The sequence below is a fragment of the Dendrobates tinctorius genome, unplaced genomic scaffold (genome assembly GCF_039654945.1).
Source record: "Dendrobates tinctorius isolate UK_male_01 unplaced genomic scaffold, ASM3965494v1 ptg000031l, whole genome shotgun sequence".
Classification (NCBI taxonomy): domain Eukaryota; kingdom Metazoa; phylum Chordata; class Amphibia; order Anura; family Dendrobatidae; genus Dendrobates; species Dendrobates tinctorius.
In genome coordinates, this window is record NW_027361699.1 from 23,956,999 (window position 1) to 23,973,890 (window position 16,892).

Sequence of the window (16,892 nt, forward strand, 5' to 3'; positions counted from 1 at the left end):
CAGATCATGTGAAAATATAATATTTGTGTCATTCTCAAAACTTTTGGCCATGACTGTAGACAGTTGTGGTAACTGAGGCCTATTATTCTTATCATTTCTATGGTTTTATCGTCCTTCTGTAAAGCTGGAAATAACACAATTTATTACCGTGCCAACACAGACCACCCTCTGACACAGACTGCAGGGGGAGCCCAGTATCACACAGGATAGGATTAGATACATAGCTCAGCAGTCAGTATCACACATGATAGGATTAGATACACAGCTCAGCAGTCAGTATCACACAGGAGAGGATTAGATACACAGCTCAGCAGTCAGTATCACACAGGATAGGATTAGATACACGGCTCAGCAGTCAGTATCACACAGGATAGGATAAAGGTACTGTCACACTTAGCGATGCACCAGCGATCCCGACCAGCGATATGACGCGGTCAGGATCGCTGGTACATCGCTAAGTGGTCGCTAGTGAATTGCCACACAGGCAGATCTCACCAGCGACATCGCTGGGGATGGGGGTCGCTACTTACCTGTCACTAGGCGATCCTGCGTCCTCCCGCCCGGCTCCACGCTCGTCTCTCCACAGGAAGCGCCGCAGGAAGCTGACGACGAGAAACAGTCCAGCCTGTTCTCGCGCGATCAGCGATAAGCAGCGGGGGAGCGGGTCGTAGGTAAGTATCAGACATAGCAATATCGCTATAACGTCACAAGTTATAGCGATATTGCTAGAGATATCGCTTAGTGTGAGAGGCCCTTTAGATACACAGCTCAGCAGTCAGTATCACACAGGAGAGGATTAGATACACAGCTCAGCAGTCAGTATCACACAGGAGAGGATTAGACACATGGCTCAGCAGTCAGTATCACACAGGATAGGATTAGATACACAGCTCAGCAGACAGTATCACACAGGATAGGATTAGATACGCAGCTCAGCAGTCAGTATCACACAGGATAGGATTAGATGCACAGTTTTTGTGTGCAATATAATCATTATAATTTGTTATAACTAACCACAGTTGGTTACTATGCCCAGGTAACGCCGGGCTCTTCAGCTAGTCTAATATACTGTATAAAGCTCAATGTGTGTGTGTGTATGTATGTATGTCCGGGATTGGCATCCGTACCGTCGCAGCTACAGCCATAAAATTTGGCACAGTCACACGTTTGGACCCCGAGAGTGTCATAGGCTATGTTGTGAGGCGAAATTTTAACCCCGGGCGTTCCAATTCACCAAACAATTTTGCCCCTATCTACCTAATGGGGGGAAAAGTGAAAGGAAAAGTGTTGGAGGCAAATTGACAGCTGCCAGATGTGAACAAGGGGGACTTAAAGAATGAGAGTGATGGCACCATACAGTATATACCGTACAGTTGCTAAGGTGGGGCCCTGACATGGGATACTCACCACACACGGGGATATGAACACATACACACAAAATGCGCCACACACTACCACATGCTTCAACACATATACCACCCTCAGCACACATTTCACCACACATACACCAACCTCGCCACATAAATGTCGAAACACAAAAGTCGCCACTCAAAACTCGCCACGCTGTCCCAGAGCTGTTTAAAAGATGAAAAATGAGCTGTGATTGGTTGCTATCAGCAACAGTTTCCTTTTTAGACAGTTGTGGTAACGGAGGCCTATTATTCTTATCATTTCTATGGTGTTATCATCCTTCTGTAAAGCTGGAAATAACACAATTTATTACCGTGCCAACACAGACCACACTCTGACACAGACTGCAGGGGAAGCCCAGTATCACACAGGATAGGATTAGATATACGGCTCAGCAGTCAGTTTCACACAGGATAGAATTAGATACACAGCTCAGCAGTAAGTATCACACAGGAGAGGATTAGACACATGGCTCAGCAGTCAGTATCACACAGGATAGGATTAGATACACAGCTCAGCAGTCAGTATCACACAGGATAGGATTAGATACACAGCTCACACAGCTCAGCAGTCAGTATCACACAGGAGAGGATAAAGGCCCTTTTACATTTAGCGATGCACCAGCGATCCAACCAGCGATCCGACCCGGTCAGGATCGCTGGTGCATCGCTAAATGATCGCTAGTGAGCTTTCATACAGAAAGATCTCACAGCGATGCAGCAGCGACGCAGCGCACGATACTTACCATTCACACACAGCGATCCTGACGTCCTCCCGCCCGCCTCCAGCGTCGCTCGTCGTCACAGCAGGAAGTCTCAGCAGGAAGCGCCCGACGAGAAATGGAGCCGGACATTCTCGCGCGATCAGCGATGGACAGCGGGGGAGCCGGTCGTTGGTAAGTATCACACATAGCGATATCGCTAGCAATATCGCTATAACGTCACAAAACCAGTGACGTTTTAGCGATATTGCTAGCGATATCGCTTAGTGTAAAACCCCCTTTAGACACATGGCTCAGCAGTCAGTATCACACAGGATAGGATTAGATACACAGCTCAGCAGTCAGTATCACAACAGGATAGGATTAGATACACAGCTCAGCAGTCAGTATCACACAGGATAGGATTAGATACACAGCTCAGCAGTCAGTACCACACAGGATAGGATTAGATACACAGCTCAACAGTCAGTATCACACAGGATAGGATTAGATACACAGCTCAGCAGACAGTATCACACAGGATAGTATTAAATACACAGCTCAGCACACAGTATCACACAGAATAGTATTAGATACACGGCTCAGCAGACAGTATCACACAGAATAGGATTAGATACACGGCTCAGCAGACAGTATCACACAGAATAGGATTAGATACACGGCTCAGCAATCAGTATCACACAGGATAGGATTAGATACACGGCTCAGCAGTCAGTATCACACAGGATAGGATTAGATATATGGCTGAGCAATCAGTAACACACATGATAGGATTAGATACACGGCTCAGCAGTCAGTATCACACAGGATAGGGTTAGATAAACGGCTCAGCAGATGGTAACACACAGGATAGTATTAGATACACTGCTCAGCAGTCAGTATCACACAGGATAGGATTAGACATACGACTGAGCAGTCAGTAACACACGATAGGATTAGATTCACAGCTCAGCAGAAAGTATCACACAGGAGAGGATTAGGTACACAGCTCAGCAGACATTATCACACAGGATCGGGTTAGATACACAGCTCAGAAGCAGGATGTGCCAAAGGAGAGGACATTTCCATTCCAAGAATTCCACTCATTCCATCTGATTTGTTTTTTTATTTGAAACGCCTCCAGTTTCCAGTTCAACTGCTATTTGCAATGTCCATTAACAATGCTCAGTGACAGTCCTTGAAAGTAGTAGGGATCAATTTCCAGTCTCCATGCTTTTCTCATGGTCAACTTTACGTGATCTGTTCAAGAGTTGGAACTGCCAAAAATCTGTTCATCTTTGTACCGAAAGGAAAAACCAAAAATGTTGTTTATCAAAAGGCTCTTGAATGAGTTGAAAATAAAATACTATCAATACTTGGGTAATCGTTTAGTTAATTTGTGTTGCAAATCTGTAGTGTTGAATATATGATGTGAAATGTTTTTATGTGCAATATAATCATTGTAATTTGTTATAACTAACCACATTTGGTTACTATGCCCAGGCAACACCGGGCTCTTCAGCTAGTCTACTGTAAGGACCCATTGTAAATAAACGGGTGCCATTGAGTATACATTTGTTTGCAGTTGCCCCGCAGGCTGCTGTGCCCTCCTATACAGTTTAAAAAGTGGTATATTGGTCAGACGGAGGCCAAGAGAACGGACGTCTGTGGCGATAAAGCAGGATACATCATGAAAAACTCCCAACATATATTGTAGGCTGGCTGTACAGTCGAAGCGTGCACCTAACCTTAGTCATACTTGCCTGCTGGCACGCAACTAGATCAAGTGTAGATCGCTTCATGGTCTGTGCTGACAAAGGAGAGGAGATGTCACTTCCCCACCAGCAACAGACTGTGATTGGCTGCAGTGGTCAGGAGACTTGAGCAGTGCATCATCAAATATTTTTCTGCTAACACGCTTCTGAAGTCAGCCTTAGGCTGCAGCAATACTGCTGCTGGTGGAACGATGACAATCCTTCTTCTTGTGCCCGTGCACCATAAAGCGGCCTGCGCTGCATCTAGATCGGAGTCTGTAGGTGAGCATCACTTTGTTATTTTGTGCGGTTCCAAGCCCCTTGAGATTTTTTATTTTTACTCAGAAAACACCTTGAATTTATTTAAAACATAGAGTAATTGACTATGATTACAATTCTCTACAGTCCCAAACAGCAGATGTAGGACATTTATTATGCTAATACTACAGAAAAACCTTAAAAAGAAGCTCAGAATCCATTGCACCTTGTTGGTTTCAGGTGAAAAGCATGGCTCAGTATGTTCACCTCGTGGACAAGCAGGAGGTATCAAGAAGAAGTCGCTTCTCCAACCGTTTTAAAGATGACATAAGTACTATTGTTAATGTGGTGACATCTGAAATAGGAGCGCTTCTAAGCAAGCCAGTAAAGGTAGGTAAAGGCCTTCGCGACATGGGATTTTCTCTTTATCTCATTACCATTTATTTAATACTTAACCGGAATTGTAAAACTAGCAAAGCATGTAATCCATAGCTGTAACACCCTATTGCTCCATGACATGTGCATACATACAGTTAGGTCCAGAAATATTTGGACAGTGATTGAATCTTCTTGATTTCAGCTCTACATGCCACTATTTTTTATTTACATGAAACAACTGAGATGCAATTAAAGTGGAGACTTTCAGGCTGTGTTCACACACAGCGTTTTTTTTCGCATTTTTCCCGTGGATTTACCACAAAATCCGCTAAAAAAAACGCCTAAAAGAAGCCTCCCATTCATTTTAATGCATTTTGCACTTTTTGTGCATATTGATGCATTTTTTACCGCGAAAAAAACGCTTTGCGGTAAAAAATGCAGCATGCTCATTAATTTTGCGGTAAATTCCGCATTTCTGGCTACTTTCTATGCGTCTGTGGACGCTCTGGAAAATATCGCTGCAAAAACTCACGTTTTCTGGGAAGTAGTCCGGTTTTCATGCAGAAATTTTCTGCATACGTATGCACATAACCTCATGTTTAATTAAAGGGGCTGAAAAAAAAATATCTGAAACATTTTGGAATTGCAACCATTTTTCTAATAATAAACCCAAAGCAAAAAAGGTCTAGGTTAATCGCCCTTCCTATATGACAGACAATCCAAACAAAATGGAAGAAATAGGCGCGCATAAATGAAATAGATTAAATACATTTATTTATACAAAAGAATTTTAATAATGAAACAGGAGAAGAAACAAACAGGTGTCACAGCGCCTTACGCACCTCAATCATGTTAACAACACGTGAGCTATGAATACATAATTACATATGTGCAATGTGCACAATATACTAGTAGGCCACACAATAAAAAAGCATGACAGGAGTACAAAATACTGTGCATAAAGAACAACTCCTAACAAAGGGGGTATATAAAAATGTATAAAACTGCTGGTTAGATATAGCCCCTATAAAAAAATTAGTGACATGTGTCATAGGAGAGGTCCAGAATGGAGATGTATAAGGGAAAGAAAGTCCCACACAATCGTATTACAATTACACAGATTATTTTACATAAGCCCACTAAAGTGCAACCAATCATGATGTAAACATAATAAACTGTCAGCAAAGTGCTGTATGCATACCTGGCAATGAGAAACAGAACCCCTGTGCATAATGCCACCGTTCAGCCAAAGGGATCCAGATGTCGCAAAGCTGGACTCATCATGTGACAGTATGTACAGTATATCTTCTCGGCGGACAGGTAAGGATATTGTTGCTTTTTTATTTTAATTCTCTTCCAGAAGAACGAGGGCGTTAGTGGAATAGGCGATGTAGTAAGTATGGTTTAATTGAGATCTATTAAAGGGATCTGTGTCATTATTTCAATTAAAGGACTTTACTCTGTCTGTGTCTTTATTTACCATGTAACTAGGATTAGTAATGGATAGGTTTCTTATAGACGCTTCTCCATTACTAAGCCGTGGGCTTGATGTCACCTGACAATACAAAGGTGACATCAACCCCTCAAATATTACCCCACTTGCCACCGCTAATGGGCAAGTGGGAAGAACCAGGTAAAGTGCCAAAATTGGTGCATCTTTGGATGTGCCAATTGTGGGGCAGCTGTGGGCTGCTATTTTTAGGCTGGTGAGGGCCAAAATCCATGGGTCTCGCCAGCCTGAAAATACCAGGCCGCAGCTGTGTACTTTTTCCTTGGCTGGTTAACAAAAATAGGGGGACCTCACGCTCTTTTTTTGGTGGGGATCCCACTATTTTTGCTATCCATCCAAGGTAAGCAGACTGCTGTGGCCTGGTATTATCAGGCTGGTAAGGTTTATGGATATTGGATCCTTACCAGCCTGAAATACCAGTCACAGTAGTCTGCTTTACTCTGGCTGGTTAACAAATATAGGGGGACCTTATTAAAAAGGAGGAGACCTCTCTGTTCTTTCCTCCACTTCCTGTGGCATGTACTTCCAGCTGTGTCACAAGATTCACCATTATGTAAATTAGTATACATGCGTAGTAAGCTGCATTCCCGCACTTACCGTATATGCTCGAGGATAAGCCAAGGCACCTACTTTTGCCACGGAAAACAAAGTAAGCTTATAGACTCGAGTATAAGCTGGGTATGCATTGTCCCCTCATCCTTGTCCTTGTATGCACGTTTCCCTCGTCCCTGTCCTGGTATGCATGCCTCCCTCGTCCTTGTCATTGTCATGAGCCACGTTTGATTATGACAGATAAATGCACAAGTAACCTTTTTTTTCCTTAAGATGTGTGCTTAAAGTTAGTTTTGCCCCCCCGGTGGCCATTAGGGTCATTGCACTGTGGTGGTTTCAGTTCTAGTTTTGCCCCCGGTGGCCATTAGGGTCATTGCACTGTGGTGGTTTCAGTTCTAGTTTTGCCCCCGGTGGCCGTTAGGGTCATTGCACTCTGGTTACTTTAGTTTAGTGCACATGATTATAAAGGAGGTGTGATTGCTCTGGCTCTGACCTATAAAAGAGTGTCAGGTGTTGCAATCACTGTTGGTGATATTGGTCATTTCCAACCATCCTTGGTGAAGGAAGGAGCTAGAGAGAGTTCCTTGCAGCTCAGTCAGAGTCCTGGTGTGGAAGGAGCCACAGAGGAGTTCCTTGCAGCTCTGACAAAGCTTGGTAAAGTAGCAGGTTTTCAGGAGGAAAGCTGCATTCTGGTGCTGGACTCTGTTGCTGGGAGCAATAGCAACAGAGCAAACTAAGTGGTGTTATCCCTGTTTGTACCTTTCCTTTTGTGTGTTTCAGTGCAGTGGTGGGATTAGTTTCTGCACCGTCCATTTCCCTAGAAAGGGTTAGGTGCAGGGCGAGCTAGGGTTTTTAGGTATCCTGCTCGGCACCAGGTGCGGAACCTGCATAGGGTCTGTCAGGAGTGTAGAGACACTGTCTCAGGGGAGTGCAGGAGGTCTCCACGTCCCCGTTCCCTATCGCAAGGCCCTCCATTGTATTGGTTTCCCTGGTGTTTCCCTTTATTATTTAAGTTCACCCTGCTGGAGGCGGTGTATCCAGATACACGTGTAATACTGAAATTCGCCTGCTGGAGGCAGTGTATCCAGCTGCATGTTATATTATTTAAATTCGCCCTACTGAAGGCGGTGTATCCAGGGTCACGTGTATCAGAGAAATTCGCCCTGCTGGAGGCGGTATGTCCAGTCACATGTAACCATCACAGTCATTGTATGCATGCCTCCCCCGTCCCTGTCATTGTATGCATGCCTCCCCTTCTCTGTCATTGTATGCATGCCTGCCCCATTCCGTCTCCTGTATGCATGGCTCCTTAGCCCCTATTCCTGTTTGCATGTTTCCTTTTTTAAATAAAAAAAAAAAAAAAACTTCCTACTCTCCTTCACCTACCTGGATGCCCTGGGTGCTGGCACTGCATCTCGTTAGTGTCAGCACCCAGGGCGTGCAGGTAGGTGAGTATGATGTGTGCTGGAAGCCAGTGGCTGCGGTTGGCACTGTGCGCTATTACAGCAGCGGCACAGGCTTTAGGGTCCCGTTACACATAGCGACGCTCCAGCGATCCCGACAATGATACGACCTGGTAAGGATCGCTGGTACGTTGCTACATGGTCGCTAGTAAGCTGTCAAACAGGCAGATCTACTCAACGACGCAGCAACGATACGGCGATCTGTATAATGACCTCGGATGTCGTTGGGACCTTATCACACAGCAGCTATTCTGACAACTCAGACCTCGATAGGCGTGCTTCAGTGTTGCCTTTTCCACGCCCCTCTGCTCCGATTGGTGGCCACTACTGCGCTATCACTACGCAGTTTGCTTCAGCGTCCCTGTCTGAGTTGCTAGAGCGCTATTTATTCGTGGACCCACAGTCACTGACACGGGGACACGATATTATTATAACTGTACATGTTAAATGTTATGATTGCATATAATTGATAGCTGACCTATAAAAGGAAACGCTACAAAGGTCCTAATTTGAGACCACCAATCGGAGCTGAGGGGGCGTTGAAAAGACAAAGCAAAATCACGCCTGCGTCCCTGAGTTCTGAGTTGCCAACGAGGTCGCTCGTCATTGTTATGGCGTCAAACACAGTGATGCATGCTGGCCAGCGGGACACCAACGATCAAAAAATGGCCTAGGACATTCGAGCACGATTAGCGATATCGCAGCGGGGGGCCGCTATGTTTCACACGTAGCGAGATCGCTGGCGAGGTCACTGTTGCGTCACAAAACCTGTGATGTTTCAGCGATCTCGCTAACGATCTCTCCATGTGTGAAGTACCCTTTAGGCACAGCTGCCAGTTCCTGCCTCTGTGACCCACCGCTCCCCCTCCCCCACGGCTTTCTGGTACAATGACTCGTGTATAAGCCGAGGAAAGGGGGGGGGGGGGGGCGTTTTCAGCACACAAAAAGTGCTGAAATCTCAGCTTATACATGAGTATATGCGGTAATATGAATGTGGTTTGGAAGGTAATGCGTTTTTTCCACATCTAATAAAAGTCTATAGGTGATTTACGCCACGGAGACGGAGCGTCTCCACTACATAAATAGACATGCTGCAGTCTGGAAAGACACTGCGCAAGTCCATCTCTGCAGGTAAGCCGCGGGCATTGGCGCAGCAATAGTGGGCATGGGATTTCTTGAAATCCCATCCTCTGTGCTGTAACAGCTGGATGCTGCAGGTTGGATGTTGTGGATGTACGCAGCATCCAACCCGCAGCGTTTACTGACTGTGAGAACATACCCCAATATATCTGCAAACAGGAAATTACTTTTTTTCCTTACCAGAAGTCAACTTTCAATTAGCTTTAATTCAAGTGATAAAAAAACGCATGCAATGAAAAAACGCATCAAAAATGCATGTAAAAAACGCAGGTGACCTGTCAGTGACCTCAGATGCAGAATTGGTGCAGATTTCACTTGCGTCAAATCCTGAACAAATACTGAGCCATTCCTGGTCGTGTGCACATACCTTTAGTAGTGAGGAAGTTAAACAAAACAACAAAAAACGATTTGTCCTCAATGCATAAATAGCTTTGACCTGAAGGGGTTCAAATATGCATAAAATAAACCGAAATGTAACCCGCTCCTACTTAATACCTAAGTGTGATTTGTCTATAATTTCAGGAAGCGGAGCATGCAGAGAAAATGAACATAAGCCTGGCGTTCTTTTTGTATGATCTACTCTCCCTAATGGATCGTGGCTTTGTTTTCAATCTCATCAAGCTTTACTGCAATCAGGTACAAAAACGAGAACTTTTTATCCTTGTGCCGGTCAAGAAACATCATATTCTGGAATAAGACGTGTATACACAGCTCCGCACTGCTGAGTGTAATCCGTAATGTCATCTCTAGCTGGTTTCCCTTGTTCCTCAGCTATTTATTAGGTCATTATGTCTTTCTTAGGGTATGTGCACACTGCGTCTTTTAGACACTGTTTGAGGCAGAAGACGCCGGTTTTATTTTTCCTGAAGCGTCCTCTTTGGCATATTCATGGTCGTTTTTGCAGCAGTTTTGCTGTCGCTGTCTTTTTTTTCTGCTGTGTCTATTTATCTATCTATATATATATATATATATATATATATATATATATATATGTATGAATTAGAGAGCCCTTTTTTTTGGTGAAGTCCCTTTTTAGCCATTTTGCGGCTTTCAGTGCCTGAAGCAGTTAAAAGAAGCTCAAAACAACTGAATATAAGCATAGAAAGTCGTTTTCATATTGTAATGCAAATGTTCATTCTTTTTAGCATCTTTTAAGAGCTTTTTCACTCAGAATCTACCTAAAAAGATGTTGGCCCAGTTGATCAAGACCAATGCTTTTCTCACTGATCTTAATGAGGGTGTGTGGTGGAGTCAGATGCTCCTGTTACATGAAGAGGTGCACGTTTCTTCATGAATCTGGAGCATCTGACGAGTGTCGTACGCCTCTGTGCTCCATGTGAAGGACTCTTGCCCCATTCCCTAACTAGAGTAATATTTCTGCCATAAGGAATGCCACAGCTTGTCATAAGTTCTTGCCCCGCCATGCCTCAGCTCTGCACATTTAGCTGGGAGAAACTGGTGTGACAATGCCAAATGCTCATGAGTTGCTCCAAAATATTGCAACTGTTCAAAGCCATTTATGTCAAAATACCGTCAAAATGGCTTTGATGAATTTTCACCATCGTGTGTAAATACCCTTAAAGGGATTTTCTTAGCGCAAAATGTTAATGACCTATCCATGGGACACCCCCATCAATCAGCTGTTTTTGCTGCTGGTATCTGCAGAACAGCTTCTATTCTTTCGATAGGTACTGTTGTGCAGTACACTTTGAATGGAGCAGCTCCATTGAAAGCATTTATATTCAGTGGTCGCCAGACCAAGTAACAGCTTATCAGTGGGGGTGCTGGGTGTTGGACTCCCCTCCGATCTTAAGACAGAATTGACTAATAAGCCGACTTTAAGATATCTACATACAAAAAAAATAAAAAAATAGTTTCCTAGTAGTATATGGTACTTACTGTAATTTGTACAGTTGGCATATTGTAATTATTTCTATCAAAACTATTCTCTTGTTTTCCAGTTGTCAAGTAAATTGAATTCTCTACCAACCCTTATCTCTATGAGACTAGAATTCCTAAGGATTCTCTGCAGTCATGAGAATTATCTCAGCCTGAACCTGTTCTTTGTCTCATCATCTACTCCGGCTTCTCCTTGTCCCTCAAATTCTTCTGAGGTATGAAAAAAAAAACTGTTTTCTCCTCCATTCAGCTTTTGAGGAAAAACAGTAATATTTAAATCTAAAATATATTAAAAAAAAATTTTTTTTCATTTGCTCACTGTCAACATAACAAAAAAGCTAAAACTCTTTTTTTATATAATAACTAAGAAATAATAAATAGACATTTTTCAAATTTTTGTAATCTCCTTTAACAAGTTCCATTGTAGTAATGTTTTTTACTTTATTATTTTGACTTAATTTGATGATTTTCCCTGTGTAGAATTCCAGTTCCTGCTCCAGTTTCCAGGACCACAGAATAGCCGCCATGTTTGACCTCTCACTAGAATTCCGACAAAAACATTTCTTAACTGGACTCCTCTTTACAGAACTGGATGCTGCACTGGACTCCGAAGCAGAAGGGTTTGTTGGTCATGTAGACATTTAGAGCACAATCACTACATATTACAGGATGTCAACAGATCGTAATATCCTGACACACAATCTTTAACATATGATTATAGAGAAATGGAAGTTTTTTTCCTGATGAGGTGGAGATGTAGAACGAAATTTTATTTTATTTTGCTGTTGGAGAATGTACAGTGGGGCAAAAAAGTATTTAGTCAGTCAGCAATAGTGCAAGTTCCACCACTTAAAAAGATGAGAGGCGTCTGTAATTTACATCATAGGTAGACCTCAACTATGGGAGACAAACTGAGAAAAAAAAATCCAGAAAATCACACTGTCTGTTTTTTTTTCATTTTATTTGCATATTATGGTGGAAAATAAGTATTTGGTCAGAAACAAGCAATCAAGATTTCTGGCTCTCACAGACCTGTAACTTCTTCTTTAAGAGTCTCCTCTTTCCTCCACTCATTACCTGTAGTAATGGCACCTGTTTAAACTTGTTATCAGTATAAAAAGACACCTGTGCACACCCTCAAACAGTCTGACTCCAAACTCCACTATGGTGAAGACCAAAGAGCTGTCAAAAGAGACACCAGAAACAAAATTGTAGCCCTGCACCAGGCTGGGAAGACTGAATCTGCAATAGCCAACCAGCTTGGAGTGAAAAAATCAACTGTGGGAGCAATAATTAGAAAATGGAAGACATACAAGACCACTGATAATCTCCCTCGATCTGGTGCTCCACGCAAAATCCCACCCCGTGGGGTCAGAATGATCACAAGAACGGTGAGCAAAAATCCCAGAACCACGCGGGGGGACCTAGTGAATGAACTGCAGAGAGCTGGGACCAATGTAACAAGGCCTACCATAAGTAACACACTACGCCACCATGGACTCAGATCCTGCAGTGCCAGACGTGTCCCACTGCTTAAGCCTGTACATGTCCGGGCCCGTCTGAAGTTTGCTAGAGAGCATTTGGATGATCCAGAGGAGTTTTGGGAGAATGTCCTATGGTCTGATGAAACCAAACTGGAACTGTTTGGTAGAAACACAACTTGTCGTGTTTGGAGGAAAAAGAATACTGAGTTGCATCCATCAAACACCATACCTACTGTAAAGCATGGTGGTGGAAACATCATGCTTTGGGGCTTTTTCTCTGCAAAGGGGCCAGGACGACTGATCCGGGTACATGAAAGAATGAATGGGGCCATGTATCGTGAGATTTTGAGTGCAAACCTCCTTCCATCAGCAAGGGCATTGATGATGAAACGTGGCTGGGTCTTTCAACATGACAATGATCCAAAGCACACCGCCAGGGCAACGAAGGAGTGGCTTCGTAAGAAGCATTTCAAGGTCCTGGAGTGGCCTAGCCAGTCTCCAGATCTCAACCCTGTAGAAAACCTTTGGAGGGAGTTGAAAGTCCGTGTTGCCAAGCGAAAAGCCAAAAACATCACTGCTCTAGAGGAGATCTGCATGGAGGAATGGGCCAACATACCAACAACAGTGTGTGGCAACCTTGTAAAGACTTACAGAAAACGTTTGACCTCTGTCATTGCCAACAAAGGATATATCACAAAGTATTGAGATGAAATTTTGTTTCTGACCAAATACTTATTTTCCACCATAATATGCAAATAAAATGAAAAAAAAACAGACAATGTGATTTTCTGGATTTTTTTTTCTCCGTTTGTCTCCCATAGTTGAGGTCTACCTATGATGTAAATTACAGACGCCTCTCATCTTTTTAAGTGGTGGAACTTGCACTATTGCTGACTGACTAAATACTTTTTTGCCCCACTGTATGTGGTTTGTTCAATCCTTAGGTCTCATAATCTCATTTTTTTTTTTAGTCTGGGGAAAATCTAAGTATACAATGATCACACACTAAGTAGCTGAAATCAAACCCAAAATTCCAGTTTTATGAGACAGCAGTATTATACATTTTATGACACTCTAATGAAGGCTTCATTTACCTGTTTTTCTCATACAAATATAATGGTTCGATTTCCATGAATGTTTTGGATTTTCATAAGTGTTTGGTCAGTGAGTCAGTTTTTGCTCTCAGCGATTTTCTAATATGCATAAAAATAAAACAAAGCAATTCTTCTCCTGCCCGTGCAATGTTAAAAATTGGACCTCACACATATAGACTTGTATGGGTGATTTTGATCCATGACACATCTTTTGTTTTTTCCGTTTACACACAGTCTGCAAAAAAACATGGACATGTGAACAGCCCCATAAACTACATTATAATTGATATGTGTTGCCGTAAAAAACAGTACTGTGCAAAAGTCTGCAGAATTTTTTCAAAACCTGCTGAAAAATAAGGAGGCTTTAAGTGTTTATAGTTTTTTTTAACAATTAGCCAAATGCCAAATGGATGAACAAAAGACAAATCCAAATTAATATTTGCTGTGACCAGCCTTTGCCTTCAAAACAGCATCAGCTTCTTGTAGGTACACGTACAAACCGTTTGTGAAGGAGCTCAGCAGGAAGATTGTTCCAAACATTGTGAAGTACTCACCACAGATCTTCTGTGGATGTAGGCTTGCGCAAATCCTTCCTTCTCTTCATGTAATCCCACACAGACTCAATGATGTTGAGATCTGGGCTTTGTGTGGGCCATATCATCACTTCCAGGAATCCCTGTTATTCTTTACACTGAAAATAGTTCTTTATATTGTTGGCTATATGTTTGGACTCGCTGTCTTGTTGCAGATGCACAATGGATAAGTATCTGCCTGTATTTCTCAGCTTTGAGGACACCAATAATTTTGACCAAAACCTCAATTCTGTTTGCTAGAATTCAGCCCCAAAGAAACCTCCACCAATGTTGCCTGCAGAGACTTACTGTTAGGAGTCAGGTTCCTGAGTCTGCTCTGCTGGAATCCAGACCCTTACATTCTGCAGTCTCTTGCTCTTTATCGACCACAGAGGAGATTGCCTTGCAGCAAATCTTTCCAGGGGCTAAGTCCCTCTGTCCTCCTACTGAGCATGCTCATGAGACGGTTTCCCATTGGAGATCGGGAGTCATGTGCTCAGGTCCTGATCCAGATCTTATTGGTCCATCTCGGAGATCTGGAAGCTTCTGGAAGGTCCCGGCTGCTATAAAAACGCGCATGGCCGTTCCGCCATGCGCTAATATACACTATACTTGCTATGTGTGAATGGTGACGGATGTATGATTCTGGTGACTGACTCATTATGAAACCCCTTCCCTCTGATATTACGCATGTGGATAGGGAATTAGAGTTATAGTCAGCGCCAGTCAGTGGCAAGCCATACGCCACAGTGCATACCGCACCGCTACATTAGCGTCCGATAGTGTGATGCGGCACTGTCGTACAGTGGCAGTAGTTACCGCCGCGCTGCAGTTAGCAGCACTTACCGGCGTCCGCGATAGCGATGCCGCACGCACGGTAGATCAAGACGGACACCAACCTCTGCCTTGGGCCGTGTCCTGTGACCATATACCGTGTGTGCTCGCCACCTGAGACCTGTGAAGCTAACAGGCTCGGCGTTTATGCCTTATTTCTACTAAAGCGCCTCTGTGAGTTCAACAGAGTCCGCTCTGCGCGCCTCGGGTGACGTTTAACCCGAGCGCAGTATACCGCCATATAGCGAGTCTGCCATTACTCAGCAGCAGTTGTTGCTCCTACTGCACGGTGGACCCCGAGCGGCGAACACACTTTATTATTATTTTTATTTAGTGTGTTCCGCCGTTCCTAACACTTACTAGTGTACCACTTTCAGAGCCTTCAGAAACAAACTGCCTACTGTTACATCCACATATTTCATATTTTGACTCATCAATCCAGAACACATGCTGTCATTTTTCTGCACCCCAGTTCCTATGTTTTCTTGCATAGTTTAGTCGCTTGATTTTGTTTCCATATTCAAGGTATGGCTTCTGGTTATAGTTTTATGAACATTAGATGGGTATAAATGGTTCCCACTGGTTGTTACCAATTCTGAGCTGATAGCACTGCTGGACATCTTCCTATTCTGAAGGAAAGTAAGGATGATGTGTCTTATATTTGCTGCACTATGTTTCCTTGGCCAACCACTGTATCTTTGGTCCCCATTCTCTGGCATCCTCAATGCTGAGAAATATAAGCAGATACTTATCCATCATGTAGTACCATCAGAATGGCATCTGACTGGGTCCAAATTTATTCTGCAGTAGGACAATGACTCCACACATACAGCCAATCTCATTAAAAATTGTTTTCAGTCTAAAGAAGAGCATTGAGTACTGGAAGTTATGATATGGTCCCCACAGAGCCCCGATTTCAACATTATTGAATTTGTCTGGGATTCCATAAAGAGCTAGAAGGATTTGCACAAAGCTACAGGCATAGAAGATCAGTGGTTACTTCTACAAGATGTTTGGAACTATGATGTTTGCTGATTTCCTTCAAAAACTGTGCGCAAGTTTCACTTGAAGAATTGGTGCCTTTATAGCATTCAAATTTTAATATTTGATGAAAATATACTATTAACACTTCTAATTTTGAAAGCATTCTATCTTTACAGCATTTTTTCCACACCAGCCAAAAACTTTTGTATAGTAATTTACATGAAATACAAAAGAATTGGAGGTGTAATGCTAATAAAATATCAGGACTGTAGAGCACATCAGAAATCATAATTTATTTATATTTTACATTCCCAGAATAAGTAAAGTGCAAAAGAAGGCCATCAATGCTGTACACAGTCTTCTGAGTTCACATGATCTGGACCCTCGCTGTCAGAAAATTGAAATAAAGAGCAAAATTGCTGTTCTGTATTTGCCTTTGGTCAGCACTATTTTAGATGCCATTCCTCAGCTACATGATTTTTCAGGTAAATAAATATGTTTATTTTTTAAAGGTTTTATTTTATTTTATGTTCATGATTTTAAGGCTAATAACAAAAAGGAAAAATATAGATGGTTATACAGCAACGATATATATATATCTAATAAAGATTTATGTTAAAGGGAATCTGTCACCCCTTTTTTGAGATATCATATAATGATATCATTCAATTGTGTGTCACATAAGGATTCTCTTAGTACTTTTGCTTCCCCCTGACCCCGCATCTTTCATGCATAAATACCTTTTTTATATCGGTTCAGATGTATGTAAACTGCCGCTGTCCGGTTCGCTGGGCGGGGCTTATTCACCCGCTCCCCCCCCCTCCCTGTCTTGCTCTACACAAGAAGAAATGCGTAGAGCA

General features: G+C 42.8%; 1 protein-coding gene across 4 annotated transcripts in view; it reads left to right on the top strand.

The window, feature by feature from the left end:
• DOCK8 (dedicator of cytokinesis 8) overlaps positions 1-16,892 on the top strand; it is a 268,625-nt gene that overhangs the window by 203,127 nt on the left and 48,606 nt on the right. For all 4 annotated transcript variants that reach the window (XR_012231574.1, XM_073572263.1, XM_073572264.1 and 1 more), the window contains 5 exons: positions 4,363-4,512; positions 9,688-9,801; positions 11,127-11,279; positions 11,545-11,684; positions 16,348-16,517. Coding sequence is in view for 3 of the 4 variants with exons in the window: in XM_073572263.1 (XP_073428364.1) it covers positions 4,363-4,512; positions 9,688-9,801; positions 11,127-11,279; positions 11,545-11,684; positions 16,348-16,517 (727 nt within the window). In the remaining variant the exon portion in view is untranslated. The remainder of the gene's footprint in view (positions 1-4,362; positions 4,513-9,687; positions 9,802-11,126; positions 11,280-11,544; positions 11,685-16,347; positions 16,518-16,892) is intronic.